At 39.5% G+C, this 16,747-nt stretch overlaps 1 protein-coding gene across 1 annotated transcript; it reads right to left on the bottom strand.

Annotated features, from left to right (window-relative positions):
- Window positions 1-10,853: 10,853 nt before the first annotated feature.
- Window positions 10,854-11,798, bottom strand: OR3A4 (olfactory receptor family 3 subfamily A member 4). Its single transcript, NM_001391650.1, has one exon. The coding sequence runs from the start codon at window positions 11,796-11,798 to the stop codon at window positions 10,854-10,856; it is 945 nt and encodes a 314-aa protein (NP_001378579.1).
- Between the last annotated feature and the right edge of the window lie 4,949 nt (window positions 11,799-16,747).

The following is a 16,747-nucleotide window of genomic DNA, read 5'->3' as shown; positions in this document are numbered from 1 at the left end:
AAGCTAATCTTTACTTGAATATAAACTTTTTGTCAGGTATATCACTCCATTTAACTCCGTTATGTGTTACTCCATTTAAACTACAAAAATTCTTGAAGACTAGCAATCATTTTACTAATGAGAAAAGCGAGGCTTAAAAAAGTTAATTTGTTTGAGTCCACGTATGTCAGAGTTTTTTCTGAATGGAGAACTTGTTCTTTTTCTGACAACCCCTGCTGTCTCCCAAGCCCTTTGCCATTATCTTGTTGTTTACATCTATCTATCTATCTATCTATCCACCCATCCATCCATCCATCCATCCATTTCCCTTCTGTAATATGAAAGGCTGTACTGCATTATCTCTAGGTTTACTTAGAGTTATAAGATTCTGTAAATATTGATTCTGCTGCCCCAATCAATTTAAATAGCCCCCTTGGCTCTCTCCAGGCTCTCTTCATTTCCCCGCTCTTTATCCCTATCAGCTCCCTTCTGACTTCCCTCTATTTGTCAGCTCTGTCCTTCATTCTTCTAGTCATTCGGAATGGAAAACCTCACCATTATATTTCACTACCACACCCTCAATCCAAGTATCATTCAGCCCTTTACTCTTCTATCAACAAGGAAAGAGCCATATGAAGATCATGAGTCTCCTTCACCCACCCTTACACATGAAGGAAAGGAATTCGGAGTTCTGGAGCAGTGGGAAGGCTCATGAGGGACTTACCTTTCTCTGAACACTCTGGATAGAGCTCTTGGGTGGGATTTCTTTTAGGGAGGGGAGTGAGTGCTAAGCTGACCCAAGGTGGCCCGTCTCCAAAAGGCTTATAAATAGGGAGTGAGACAGGTGCTGAGAAAGCCTGTCTTGGTGCTCTTTCCCTTTGGGAATTAACAAGCACCTAGAAGCCCTAAAAATTAACTCTCCCAGGGATTGTACAAGAAGTCCAAGGCAGATAAACAACCTCAGCCCTTAAGGATTTCTCTCATCTGCCTAATATTTTGGATTCTATTAAAGAAATATTAGATTTGTGACATCATTCCAGGCTCCTAATGTCTCAGAGGAAGGAGGAAAGATAGAGTCACTATATTAAAGATGGGAAAAATGAGATCCAGAGGGCTTGGATGATGCCAAGGCCAGAAAGTGGATCCATGATGGAGCTCAGCCTGGGCTCCAGATAAGCTGATTCTGGTACTTTTCCTCTCATTTATTTTTCACACTGGGATTTTTAAGGTATAACTTTAAAAAGCTTGGTTAAATAAGGTACAGTTTTAATTGTAAAGTTTGATGAGTTTTGATAAAAGTATGCAGTTATGTATCTAATACCTCCATCAATATTTGGAACATTTCAACCACTCCAAAAAGTTCCCTTCTTCTCCTTTGTAGGCAATCTCCTCTCCACACTATAGCCCACAGCAACCGCTGATCTGATTTCTGTCCCTATGGTTTTGCATTTTGTATGAAATATAGTCTCATATAAATGGAATCATATGGTATGTAGACTTTTTATAATTGGATTCATTCAACTAGCATAATCCTTTTGAGGCTCAGGCATGTTGGCTATACTAGTAGTTCAGTCCTTTTTCCACTGAGTGGTTTCCCATTGTATGGATGTATAGCAATTTGTTTAGCTATTCAATAGTTCATGAACATTTGGGTTGTTTCCAGATTTTAGCCATTACAAATAAAGCTATGATATATACATGCAAACAGTTCTTTGTGTGGATATATGTCTTCATTTCTCCTTGGAAGATACCTGGTAATGTAACTGCTAAACTTAATATAAATGGATGTTTAATTTTATAAGGAACTGTCAAACTGTTTTCCAAAGTGGCTGTACCATTTTGCATTCTTACCAGCAATGTATGAGATTGCCAGTTGCTCATCAACACTTAATACCACCAGTCTTTTTAATATTAACCATTCTATTAGTTATGTAGTAGTATCTCATTGTGGCTTAGCTTTGTATTTCCTTTGTGATATTGAGCATCTTTTCATGTGCTTGTTCACCATCTGTATGTCTGTGATGAAGTGTTTGTTTAAATATTTTGCTCCTCATCACTCCAAAAATTGGGTTGTTTTTCTACTTCTTAGTGAATTGTAAGAGTTATTTATGTATTCTGGATCCTAGCCTATAATTAGATAAATGCTTCACAAATTTTTCTCCATTCTGTGTCTTGTATTTTCAATTTTTAACAGTGTCCTTTGAATACCTGACATTTTACATTTTGATGATATCTAATTTATCAATTTTTCCCTTTATGATTCATGTTTTTTGTATCTTATCTAAGCAGTCATTGGAGATTTGAAAATTGACCCCATACATGGAGGGTAAGGAGAGATCAAAGAAAGAGGAAGACCACTCCAGATTGGCAAGTGGCAGTTGTAATAAGCAAGGGAACTTATGAGGCTTGTCTTGGACGGCTGCAAGATGAATATATCTCCACATCTACTCGCTAGAATCTTAAAAGTTTATATAGAAGTCTTAACTGGGTTCAGTCACTTATGCCATCCAGATGGTCTCAACAACACCTTACTCTCTCAAGGCTGCATCCTTGGAACAGCTCCCACTGTGAGAACGTATAGGCAGGGTGTACAATCCAAGGACAGGGGAAGGGGTGAGGAACCTCTGATTGCCTGAGTCCAGCTCGTGGGTCAACCAGAAGTCATGTCCTCTTGATTACCTCCTCCAACACTTTGTCTAATTCAAAATCACAAAGATGTTTCTCCTATTTTTTTCTAGAAGTTTCATAGTTTTAGCTCTTACATTTAGATCTATGATCCATTTTGAATTAGTTTTTCATATGGTGCAAGATAAGAGTTGAGGATATTTTTTTTCCCATATGTCTGTACAGTTGTTTCAGCACCATTTGTTGAAAAGACTACATATTTCCTTTGAATTAACTTGGCACCTTTGACAAAAATCAACTGGTGTATATATAAAATCAACCCATATATGTGTGGGTCTACTTCTGGACTCTATTCTGTTCCATTGATCTATATGTTTGTTCTTATACCAATACACACTATCTTGATTGTTGTGGCTTAATAATAAGTCTTGAAATTTAGTCCCCTAAATTAGTTTTTCTTTTTTCAAAATTATTCTGGCTATTATAGGTCCTTTATTTTTTCATATAAAATTTAGAATCAGCTTGCCAATTTCTATAAAACATATGCGAAGGCTATAGATGAATTGGGGAAGAACTGACATCATAACAATATTGAGTCTTTTTATTCAGGAACATAATTATTTCTTCATTCGTTAAAGTCTTTAAATATTTTTCTCTGCAGCATTTTGTAGTTTTCAGTGTATAGGTCTCACACATATTTTTTTCATTTATCCTTATTTCATGTTTTTTAATGTGTTGTAAATAGTATTGTTTTAATATGAATTTTTTTTCCGTTATAGTGAAATATAATTGATTTTTGTATAGTCTCTATTGTATACTCTGTATCGATCTTTTATACTCTGACCTTACTAAACTCACCTATTAGTTCTAATAGCTTTTTGTAGATTGTTTGGGATTCTCAACAAAGAAGATCATGTCATCATGAATAAGGACACTTTTACATCCTCTTTCCAAGCTGTATGACTTTTATTTTTCTTGTCATATTGCACTGGCTAGCACTTCAAGCACAATGTTAAATAAAAATTGTGAATGCCAACATCCTTGTCTTGTTTCTGATCTTAGAGGCAACACATTCAGTCTTCTTCATTAACTGTGGCGTTATCTCTAAGTTCTTGGTAGATATCCTTTATCAAGTTGGTAAAGTTACCTTCTATTCCTAGTTTCATGTGAGTTTTCATCATGAATGCTTGTTGAATTTTGACAAATGCTTTTTCTGAATCTACTGAGATGATCATACGATTTTTCATGCTTAGTCTGCTGACATGGTGAATTAAATTGGTTGATTTTGGAATGATGAGCCAATTTATGTTCCTGAATACCATCTGGTATCATCCTCCTGCCTCAAGAACTTCCTTTAACATTTTTTTATACTGTAAATCTGCTAGTGATAAAGTATTTTAGCTTTTTCTTCTCTGATAAAATCCTTATTTCACTTTCATTTTCGAAAGATATTTTGGCTGGATATAGTATTGTGGTTTGACAGCTTTTTCCTCTCAATATTTTAAAGATACGACTCCATTTTCTTCTTGCTTGCATGTTCTCGAATAAGAAGTCTATTGTCATTCTTATCTTTGTTCTTCTATATGTAATGTTTCATTTTCTCTGACTGCCTTCAAGACTTTATCTTTATCTTTGGTGTTTAGTAGTTTGATTACAGTGTGTCCAAGTGTGTTTTTCTTTGCACTAATTCTGTTTCAGGTGATAAAGTTATCATATCAGATCAGAGGCCCTACGTGGTACTCTTACAACATAAGAAACTCTGCTGCCTTCTGTTTGGACACTCCCTGTGGGCAATTTTCCTGTCCATGATTTTTTTTTTTAAAGATTTTATTGTTTTTCCTTTTTCTCCCCAAAGCCCCCTGGTACATAGTTGTATATTCTTCGTTGTAGGTCCTTCTAGTTGTGATATGTGGGACGCTGCCCCAGTGTGGCTTGATGAGAGTGCCATGTCCGTGCCCAGGATTCGAACCAACGAAACACTGGGCCGCCTGCAGTGGAGCGCGCGAACCCAACCACTCAGCCATGGGGCCAGCCCCTACCTGTCCATGATTTTTAAACAGGATAAATATGTAAAAATAAGGCACACAGAATGGAAGCTTCAGGGATTTATTAATAGAAATTATGGCACCAATAAGTGAGATATAGGGTTTGGCTGCACTAAGAGATGATATACTAATAAGTTTCCAGTTGAAGGATATCAAGAACCACTGGGTAGTACACTGGTCATCTGATGATGTTTCCTATATACTAATCAGGGAAGATGGTGGCTAAATGTATTTCTTACCAACAAGGGGCTGCTTTGTGCCAAATTCATAACAGGGCATGCTAAATCTAGGCCTGGTCCATACTTTCTTTATTCCTGAGGCCTTTTCAGTACTCATTCCAAAGCACTGGGCTATTCCAGTCAGTTCATGGTCAGTGACTTGAGATCCCTGACCCTTATAGAACCAGTGTCATCCTGTAGTTCTCATATCCTAGTGTAAGGATTCTGAGACATACCCTACACAACAACCAAGAATTCTGTGTGGTCCTCTTGAAAGAGGGGTCTGGATAGCAAGATGAGGCAAAAGGACAAGGTTGGGCATCTCAAAACCTGACCTAGAGCAGGGATGGGTTGGGGTGTGGAAAGGCACAGAGAAAAACTGAGGTTCTAACATTAGAGACCCAAAGCTAAGCACCAATCTCAGGCACCAGAGGCAGGAGAAAGGCCAATTTCAGAGTAAGAAAGTTTAAAACTATGTGGGATGTGATCAGAGAGAGAACAGAGAGGCAATGAGGAAGAGTAGGTGTCAGAACTCCAATCATTTGTGAACGCTTTCCAGCTCATTTTTATTGGCTCACAGATGCCTGCTGAATGGGATGGTCAAGGATGCTAACAGGGTCAAGGAAAGAACTGATGACCTCTAGTTTTAAATCTTAGGTGATCAGATGATGGTATATAAATGACCAGATATCAGAAGATGAGAAAGGCTGGTGAGAAGACGAGTTTGATCATGATACGTTTGGTTTGCAATGCACGTAAAAACATCCATTAGACTGATGAATAAGTGCATCCGAAGTTTGGAAATGAGGAGTCATCAGGGCAGATAAAATCATTCATGTGAGTGAGATAATTCAGTATGCCTTATTAAATTAGCAAAATTTCTCAAACTACTGAAATCACAATTTAGTTGTGTAGATTATTACAACAGTAATGAGCATGTTTGCTTTGGCCTTGAGTTTAGAGGACACACTTCTAGAGTTTTGCCATTGAGTATATTGTTTGGTTCTAGGTTTGAAATAGATGCATCTTTATTAAAGAAAAATATGATAATATTTTTCTAGTAGAATTTATTGCAAACAATTGTAATGCCTGTATGCAACTTCATTCAAAATTATTTAAAATATTCTACTCATCCTTGGAAACAGCTTCCAGATTTCAAATGTGTTAAATTCTAGGATTTGTTCTGACACTGTGACCTTGAGCAAGCAACTGTGTCCTATTGCACTCAGGTTTTTCCTTTGTAAAATGAGGAATAATAATGATCTCTACACTGTAGGTTGAACAGGGATGTCTTAACATCAAATAAGATGCTAGACATTGAAAGTGTTTTTGTGAACTGGGAAGTACTACTTGCATGTAAGGAATTATTATTACTACATTTAGTGGTATTTGTATATGCCTAAATCTACACCTTTTTTACAGTTTTCATGCTAGCCTTCAAGAGAGAAATTTATGCATCTGACAATAATGCCGACAGAGATCTCAAATCAGATACCTGAAAATAATGATTCTATATTGATAGCTAACATTGCTACAGCACTTTGCCATAACAGACTGGATTCTTTGAGGGTAGAGACTGACTTTTTCTCTTTGTAACTTATTGTCCAGTATAAAGTTGGACATTTAGTAGGACTCCAATAAACATTTGTTGGGCAATTAAATAAACAAAAGGAACTTTTATATAAATTTATTAAGTTAAACCTTATATGAGTATTGCAAGGTAATCAGGCCTGATTTTCAATGCTTGCAGATTCTATAGGTAAGTGGTTGTTAATTCTCTGGGTTTTATAAGCTGTATGTAACTCTATAATTGTAATTAATATGTTTTATTATAATTTTCTGTGTATTATAAATTCCTTGAAGGCAGGTGTTAAGCCAGTACAGCAAATAGACATTATTAACAATGGAACAAATCAATTGTTAACAAAATAATTGGCTAGCGGAAAAAAAATGACTGAGGGGTGAAAATTACCTAGACTGTAGCACTTAGTTATTATATTCTACTATATTCCTTCAATAAATACTTCATTGAATACTTTCTCTTAATCAATAAATATGTCAGTATATAGAAAATCAATCTTTTCTCTTATAATTGTTTCATTTTTCTCACTTTCTTTTGTATCTCACTCTACCAAATATCTCCTTTTTCGTGGACATCTTAAACTTCTCCATTTTTGTTGGTGTTTGTGTGCCAGCATACAAACATGCAGCTCTTCTCGTCTTCAAACAAAACTAAAACAAAATCCAAATCTCCCTTAATCTTCTGTTTCTCCATTGGCTGCCTTGGCGCTTCCCTTCTTCCAGTTACAGCTGAACGTCTCCAAGGAGCTGTTTTCATCTGTGGTCTTCATTTCCCGACTTCTCTTTCACTCTACAGTCCCACTGCAACACTCTCCTACTCCCATCACCCCTCTCACAGGGCCTTGGAAGAGGTCACACTCTGCCTGGGATGACTTCCTTCCTAGTGAACTTGGCACATGTCCACTCATCTTTTAATGGCTCAATCTCCATCTCTTCCAGATGTCTTTTCTCAGTATCATCATTTCTTTGCCAGAAAGACTTCTCTTTATCCTCACTGTGCATGGAAACCATCTGTCACACAGCACCTGTATTTGTATCTGTAATGTGGCCTTTTTTGCTCCCTTTAATATCAAGGAATCACCTTGAAGCCAGAGATTGTGTTTTATTCTTCTCTTCATCCTAATACTTAGTATTATTCCTGTTACATTTTAAGTGCTCAATGAATGCTTTTTGAATCAGTTAATGATTTAATAGAATTATGCTTTTAGAGAAATATGTCAAGTCCAGTTTTGTGACAGTTCCAATTTAGTGACGTCTGTACCTCTTGTCTCTCCCTAGATAATGCATAACTATTGAGACCATCTTCTTTATAATGAGGCAGTGATTCATCCCATTAGTAGTAGTTGAGTACCTTTTACATGCGAGTATAAGTTTTCTATATTGTAAGTTTAGGGTTCAGATAGAACCAGAAAATTCTAGGAAACAAACATAGGTTAAGATAAAATATTTTTCCAATAGTGTCAAATGTCCCAAAGACTAGATCTTCAAATGTCTAGATCAGGGATGACAAACTCAAATGCCTAAAAGGGGCAGGCAGATGAAGTGGTCAGGTGGAAGACTTTGGTTAACTGGAGAGTACTCGCCTTCTGCAAAGAGGGTCGTAGAAACTTAGCCCTAGGTGATCACTGATGAATAAGAATGTGAGTCCACTGTTGACAGATTTCATTTTACAACAGGAGCTGGAAACCATGGGAAATCTGATGATTTTTATTTTCAAATATTGTAAACTACACTTCTGTGCTCTGGATACAGCTAGGGGTCTTTTAGCTGAACTCTGTAAAACACTCCAAAATAGTTCCATTCCATTGCTTTTCTAAGTGCAGATGTTCCTAATTATCAGAACAGTAAATACACATAGGATCTTTTCCAAGTGGTATGTGGAAGTTTCAGAGATTCTCTGCAGCTGGTTGCTGCAGAACGAGCAAATTCTCCCTGCTCCTACCTGGAGAACTTGCCTTCTTGGCCTCATGAATCACTCTGGTTAAATCTGCCTCCTGGCAAGGGAAGTTCAACTTTCTGTCTCACATGGTCTTAATGTTTGTTTTTAAAAAAAACTCTTATACTATAAAAGAAGAATTGAGTAATTGAAGAGATATACCTTGTTCCAGAATGGAAAATCAATAATTCAAAGGTGTCAAGTCTTCCGAAATTTGTACATTGATACTACATTGGTAGAATTTTACAAACAGATTTTTAAAATTAATCTGGAAGGAGGATTGTAGGAGAGTAAGCAGCTGCAGGAATGGGTAAGGCTGGGACACAGCAATGCTAGGGAAAGAAGAGTAACAAAAAGAACCATAACAACTGCATATTAATTTGTGTCATAATACCATAGTGATTAAAAAGTGCAGTGCTGCAAAAGAGAGTCCAACAACAGATCCCAAACTAGAAGGATACTTAGCAGATGGCAAAGGCATCATTTCACATCAGTGGGGAAAGAATCAATAAATCTATCCATTCAAAAATAAAAAAGATTCTTTCTGGCATAACACTAAAACCAGATACCAATACCTTACAGAAGAAAAGATTGAGTAATTTGACCAGGTATATATTTAAAACTTCTGTATGGCAAAAGAGAGCATCACATTTGCAATATTCATGAGATGAAGAATTAATGTCATTAATAAGTTAAGAGCATTTCCAAATTTATGTATATATTTCTAAGATGTTTGTCTTAGTGTGTGTGTGTTTATACATATATATTTAACTTTACTAGGATTAACTAATTTAGAATTAAAGGAGCACTGAGTTATAGCATTTGGCCTATCATATTGGCAAAGATAAAAGTGACTATGAGAGCTGGCCCCATGGATGAGTGGTTAAGTTTGCATGCTCTGCTTCTGCGGCCTGGGATTCACCGGTTCGGATCCTGGGTGCAGAACTACACAGTGCTCCATCAAGCCATGCTGTGGTGGCATCCCACATAGAAGAACCAGAATGACTTGCAACTAGGATATACAACTATGTGCTGGGGCTTTGGGGAGAGAAATAGTGATTATGGAAATGTCAATTTGTTTAACTTTTTCTGAATAGCAAATTGGCAATATGTTTTCAAGTGTTTCGAAAAAGGTCATATCCTTTGATCTAGGAACTCCAGTCATGGGGATTTATCATTGGCAAATAATTACAAGAGTGTGCACAGATGAATCTACAAGGATGCTCATGGCAGCGCTCCGCACAATGAGATTATTCGAACACACCCAGATTTACTAATAGAGGGTTGTTAAATTCATTTTCTTCCATTCACTCAAAGGAATACTATGCAGTCATAGAAAAAGATGAGGAAGATCCATATTTAGTGTTGTGGAAAGATGCTCACCTACATCATTAAGTGAAAAAAGCAGGTTACAGAGCTTAGGTATAGAATAATTATATTTTTACAAATATATATTAGATATAAAAAATTTAGCAGTTATATGCTAAATGCCAATAATGGTTATTTCTGAATGGTGAACTTAGGGGTAATTTTAATTTTTTTGCACTTTCTAAATTTATAATAAGCATACATTTTTATTGCATTATGTAAAAAGCTTTTTAAAGCTATGAATTGAATCGATGAAGTGTCGTCCTCCTTACAGCAATGCAGAGGGAGAGTGCTGGTTCAGGTTCACAGCAGAGAGTCAGTCAAGATCTCTGATCTCCATTCAGTCATTCATTTTCCAAATGAGCCAAATCTCTTACTCTAATTAACTTTATTACACATATTTTTTGTAATTGTTGGTCCAATATGAAGATACTCCACCTCATTTTTTTCAAACAGTGCCTATTTCTTCAGATTTGGGTTTTAAAATATGTTCTCTTTTTGTTGGTTTATTTGTTGAAATAAGCCTCCAGCAATTTCCTCTCAACTTCTACCAATTGCTCTGAAATAAACTGTAAATTTGTTAAAGGAACAAAACAGCTTAATTCATATACGATTTCATTCAAATAGCTGTTCCCCATAACATTGAACTTCCTTTTTTTTCCCCTTCTTTGTTGCTCATCCGTCCACCCCACCTTACAGATGCCCTTCCTACTTGAAATGATTTATTACTCTTGAGAGGCAATAGTTAAAGATGTAGCCTGCCTAGGTTCAAATCCCATCTCTGACATTCGTTAGCTGTGTAACTTTGGGCAAGTTACTTAACCTCTCTGAGGTTCAGTTTCCTAACCCATAATTTGTAAATCTGTATCTACCTCACAGGGTTGTTATGAGGATTAAATGAGTTAATACATGTCAGTCACTTCGAACAGTAGCCTGGCATGTGGTAATCACCATATAAGTAATAGCTATTATCATTTTTATTGTACTTTCCTTTCTAAGCCAGTCACTGATCCAATTTCGTCATACCATTTGCACTAGTCACAATACCTCTTGGAAGCAATAAGTGGTCCATGACATTCATTAAGACCAGAGGCAGGGATTTCACTTGGGGGGCTGTCTCCTGGTGAGCACCAGCCGCAGTGCGCCCTGCACATCAGGGTTCCGGAGGCTGTAGATGAGTGGGTTCAGCATGGGGCTGATGACAGTGTTGAGGATGCCAATCCCCTTGTCCTTGTCTGAAGCCTCCACTGAGCCCAGTCTCATGTAGCTGAATACTCCTGTCCCATAGAAGATGCCCACCACAGTGAGGTGGGAGCCACACGTGGAGAAGGCTTTCTTCCTGCCCTCAGCAGAGCGGATTCGCAGGACTGCGGCTACCACGTGTGCATAGGACACAGTGATGAGGATTAAGGGGGCAACACCCATGAAGGCTGCTGCTGCAAAGAGCAACTGCTCATTGAGTTGGATGCTGGAGCAGGAGAGCTGGAAGAGCTGTGGGAGGTCACAGTAGAAGTGATTGATCACATTGTGGCCACAAAATTTAAGAGTAGATAAGGCAACAGTTTGGGTCAGTGCATTGGTGAAGGAAAAGACACAAGACATAGCCACCAGGGCTTGCTGGATTCCCCAGCTCATGCGGGTGCTATAGGTGAGGGGCTGGCAGATGGCCAGATAGCGGTCATAGGCCATGACAGTCAGGAGGAAGCAGTCCACCCCAGCCAGGAGGTGGAAGAAGAAGAGCTGGGAGAGGCAGGCCTGATAGGGAATGCCTCTGTTATGGGACATGAAGTGCCTCAGCATGGCGGGGACAGTGACGCTGATGCACCCAACATCCAGCAGGGACAAGTTCCCTAGGAAGAAGTACATGGGGGTGTGGAGTTTGGGTTCAGCAAGGATGGCAGCCAGGATGCTGGAATTGCCACCAACAGTAACTGCATAAGCAAGAAGGAAGATGACGAAGAGGATGGGCTGTAGGGCTGGAGTCTCCGTTAGGCCCAGCAGGACAAACTCGGTGACCTCGGAGTCATTTCCTGAGGCTCCATCCATGGCTCTCTTCCACGAACAGTAGAAGTGAGCAAAGCTAGAAGGTTCCAATGGTGGTAAAAGGAGAATGAGACCTTGATAGCAACCACAAAGTGTAGCAATGTCCAGGAGAGGGCTGGGATGGAAGGATACGTAAAATTTAACTAGAAGCTAAAAACTGAAACATAGTAGGAAAAGACTTGATAACTTTAACTCTTAATGGGCAATAATCGTGGCATTGGATAGGATCAAACAGAGATAGATGAATTGACATAAAAAGGGCAACCAATGTAACACTTGAAAGTTAAAGGGAAAGATTATTTTCCTGAGGCCAAAATTCCAAGAAGAAAACTCCAAGCCTGCAGATGGTGGCATGGCCGTAATTTGGGTACAGAGGATCCTACAGGATGAAATGGAGGCTTCAGGGCAGGGGACAGGAAAGCATGCTCCCCCACAACCTGTGTCCCTGCTGTTTCCACGTACATGTGTCATCATATGCGAAGGCAGTAATGAGATGCCTCCTATTGCCCAGAGTATTAACAGATTAACCTGTGAAGCTATGAGGTCTGGACTTTTCAGAAAAAGAGTGGAATGAAATGGAATGAAATGAAAACAGTGAAACTAAATGAGGAGATATCATTGAGGACATCTCCAGCTCCATAGCTGGGGACTACTAGACTTCTAGATTTTCTAAATAGTAAGATGATATTGCGTTTCTCCAAACAGAATCTGGGAAATTTGGGCTCCAAAGTACTGATCTTTTAATGAATAAGAAAAATGTAAAAAGAGCTTTCGAGCAGGATGAGTTTCCAGGCTTAAGCTCCCAGTGGGTTTAGTGGATACCCAGTTGAGCTGCCTCACTGGGTACTCAGCTGAGCTCTCTCACACAGCTGGACAAACAGATACCCAGACCCTGAATTCCCTCTGCCTCCAATTCCACCATCACTTAGCTTCTTGCTCTTCTGTCTCCTGGCTCTAATTGCACATAATCCAACACACATGTTATCATGGACCTGGTGACCAGATAAGGGCAGAGTCTGTTACAGTGCCATGACCTGCTCACACATGATCAGTAGAGAATGCTTTCCTTTCCCCAGCTCCGAAGTGGTCACACTAACAAAATACACAGTTATCTGCCTCATCCTGACTAAGGGCTGGGTATTTAAGTTATTTACATGGAGTGTACCCTGAACAGGAAAAGGCTGAAGTTGGAGTTCCCCAAGGGGCAAAAGGCGTGAGCAGAGGAAGACATTTTCTGATGATAAACGTTGAGAATAATGCCCTCCAAGTCCACAATGAGTCAACCACCATCTAACGGTCTGGCTTTTTCTCCACGGGCATGTTGTTCTGACCATCACCTCAAACTCAGTCTCTCCAGATCTGCACTAGCCTTCTTCTTTCTCAATCTGCTCTTGACTTAAGTATTTTGGTAACAGCCTTACCATCTTTCCAGTTGGAAAGGCTTGAAACTTCAGTCATTGCTGACTCCTTTCTATCTCTTACCTCTCGTGTTCAAGCACCTAAGGCCCACACAATATTTTTGGGGGGAACAGAGTAGCTATTCCAGACCCCAGAAGATAAACTCCACTTGGATGTTCAACCTCACTTGAAACCAAGTTGTGAGAGTGCAGAGAGCGGTCTTGGGATGACACTCACCCACTCAAAGGGAAGGACACTTTTTGGGCAAAGAGGAGGGGTAGTCACTCCAGCTTAGAGGCCCACACAAGGGAAGAGCTTATAAAGAACAAAGGGACAAAGAGACGAACAACTTGGCTGACATAATTTTCATGATGGGATTTTCCCCCGCCCCGTTGTAACCCCTGGAGGCCTCAGAAATTAGCACCTTCCAGAGGGAGCCTGAGCCAGATAAACACTTGCCTTTGCCACAGACAAAATAATCTCTGGAACCTTTAAAATGTTTTAAATTTTCTTAAAATGTTTCCAAGTATGACCTTTATGGATACAGCAAAATTCCTTCATTTATTTAACAAAAATGTTTCTGAGCACTTACTATGAACTTGCGCTCTTATCAGCGTTTTACAGAGTTGAAAGGAATCTCAGAAAGTCTTAACATGCAGTGAAGGTCACACAGTATTGGGGATGGAGTTGGGGCTTTGGGTTAGTCCAGCCCATCATCTTGGGAGGGGAGGGCAGTGACTTCTGACTTCCTAGCCTTGCCTACGGCATGGGGCTGAGAGGAGGGAGGAGCCTGGGGCAGGATTTGCTCCTGTCTCACCCCTGGAGCAGTGTCCCCCCATCATCTCACGAGGTCACCTCACATCTCCCATCTCAGCTCACTTTAACCATCCTCAAACCTGGTTTCTCTTCCAGTCTCAAACGATTGCCTTTTCTCTGCTCCTGCAGCGTGATCCAGACCCTATAATATCCTGACCTTTAATGTTTTCCAGCCTTATGCCCCCAACACCATAAAGAAGAGTCAAGATTTGGAGTATCTTCTAGACCAGGATCACCCTACTTTTGCTAACTCCTGAAGGTGGCTTTAGGCATCAAAAACAATTCCTTGTTAATTAATAAAGCTTTCCCACTGACTTTTGTTAGCAAGTTTGGGAGAAGCTCCTTGCAGGATCCATTGAGGAGCCTTACAGTGGCTCAAGGCCGTCATAGGCCAAGGAGAAGTTATCAGAGAATTAGGATGAGTTGAGATTTCTGTTGACAGCTGTCCATGAAAGGGAACCTCTAGATTACAGAGCCCAAATGGAGCCCATTATTGCACATTTCCCTCCTGACATGACAAAGCCTGCCTTCTCTACCTGGAAAGTCTCCTTTTCTCACACCCTGTTAACCCAGGAAACTCTATCCTTGAAGACCCAACACAGGTCTCCTCTCTTCCAGGAAACTGTCCATGAGCCCTGGGGGCTGGGATAGGTGCCCTTCCTCTATACTCCCACAGCAACCTAAAGGCAATGCATGCTGCTGAGCCTCAATTTTTCTCTCCATCTAAGGCACTAAGCTGTTGATCCTAATACCTAACTATGTTGGATATTTCTACGTGAACGTCCCACAGTAACCGCAAGCTCAACATGCACAAAACTGAATGTATCATGCTTCCCACTAGTGTACAAAAGGCACACACATAGAACCACATGTCTTATTGTGGAAGAGCTCACAAGCAGAGAAGAAGCAGAGCACAATGATCCCCTGAACTCTCCCTTTCCCACATGGAGTGGGGCTAAGCATGAACATCACTAGACTGAATACAGTATGGCAAGGTTTTGGGTAGAGAGGGATTCAATTCCCCACAAACTCTCTACATATTTACAGGAAGTGGGAGTGGAAACATCTGGGCAACTGCCTAACAGCCAGTGCCTCCTGGATGAAGAAGTAAGCTTGTTAAACGGGGGAGCCTCCAGCAGAGCTCAGCCTTGGTGATCAGTCCATTCTTCCATTGAGCTGATAAGCCAACTTCTGGCTAATCTACTGAAAGGAGGGGACGAAATGAGTATCCAGAGTTCCTCATCGTCCAAACCGGATGCTCCTTCTCAGCTTATTTAAAGGAGATGGGGAAATGCTATTCATTTATTTAGCAACTATTAATTGAGGAAGGTGTTATTTGCCAGGCAATGTGACCAAGACAGACATGGTACCTGCCCACATGAAGCTTAACACCTCATAAAGAAGACAGGCCTTAATAAATAATCTCCTAATCACTGTGCATATGCATGTGCACACACACAGGGACAATACTTTTTTTGTTTGTTTACAAAAAGGCATGATATTGAATAAAATTTTATTTTCAGCTTTTTTAAAACTATCTTTATATTTTGAGCTTCGTGTAATGTATTACTCTTCAAAATTTTATAATGATTTTTGCGTGTTCCAAAACTTAATTAACCATTGGGTATTTAGTTTCCAATTTTTCACTTTTATAAACAATAATGCAATCAAGTCTCTCCATCTCTGATTTTTGTTCTATGTCCCGAGTAGTTTCTACCCCAATTTGTGCAAAGATCTTGTCTCATCCATTGATATTCTCCATTCTCAAAACTAGATTCCTGGGGCTGGCCCCATGGCATAGCAGTTGGGTTTGATGCACTCTGCTTTGATGGCCTGAGTCTGTGGGTTCAGATCCCACCGCGGACCTACACCACTCATCAGTCATTCTGTGACAGTGACCCACATACCAAAAGTGGAGGAAGGTTGTCACAGATGTTAGCTCAGAGCTAATTTTCTTCAGTGAAAAAGAAACCAAACTAGATTTCTTGTTACCTCATGACAAAAGAACAAAATACTTAATTACTTACATGTTATATAAAGGATAGGGGAAACATGTATTCCTCATATCCTCCAACTATGTTCATCATATTTCTTGCCTCTATTCTTGTTTTGAGGGGAGTTTTAACTGGCTCCAAGGCCTATTGCCTTGTTTGTTAACAGAAGTATTTTAACTCAGTTAACTGTGAAGGAAAAGAAAAAAAGATTCATTATGTAAATGTGTGACTATTCAAAGCTCTCATGTAATAAAGATTAGGTATTGGGAAGGAAGAAAATTTGCTTGAGGTTTCGTTTTTTTAATTAAGATTTTATTTTTTTCCTTTTTCTCCCCAAAGCCCCCCAGTACATAGTTGTATATTTTTAGTTGTGGGTCCTTCTGGTTGTGGCATGTGGGATGCCACCTCAGCATGGTTTGATGATTGGTGCCATGTCCGCGCCCAAGATTCGAACTGATGAAACACTGGGCCGCCACAGAGGAGCACGCGAACTTAACCACTTGGCCACGGGGCTGGCCCCTGCTTGAGTCTTTATACCATTTAATTTACATTGGGACTGATGATGGTGATGATGATGACATTTACTTAAGTGCCATAGTCATACAGATTTTACTCAACAGGATGCCCTTGCTACAATGCCTAGACATTCTGAAAGAGCTGAAAATGTCTACGATGTCTCTCTTGATTATTTTTTATTTGATTTATAATACTTTGCCCATCAGTACCATTTTTAATGTATTTCAT

This window comes from Equus caballus, chromosome 11, assembly GCF_041296265.1.
Source record: "Equus caballus isolate H_3958 breed thoroughbred chromosome 11, TB-T2T, whole genome shotgun sequence".
In the NCBI taxonomy this organism is placed as follows: Eukaryota; Metazoa; Chordata; class Mammalia; order Perissodactyla; family Equidae; genus Equus; species Equus caballus.
The sequence above is the reverse complement of the archived record's forward strand: the minus strand, read 5'-3'. Positions and strand labels throughout refer to the sequence as shown.

Excerpts from the sequence above, each read along its gene's own strand:
- OR3A4 (NM_001391650.1), bottom strand. The coding sequence starts at position 11,798 with ATGGATGGAGCCTCAGGAAATGACTCCGAGGTCACCGAGTTTGTCCTG.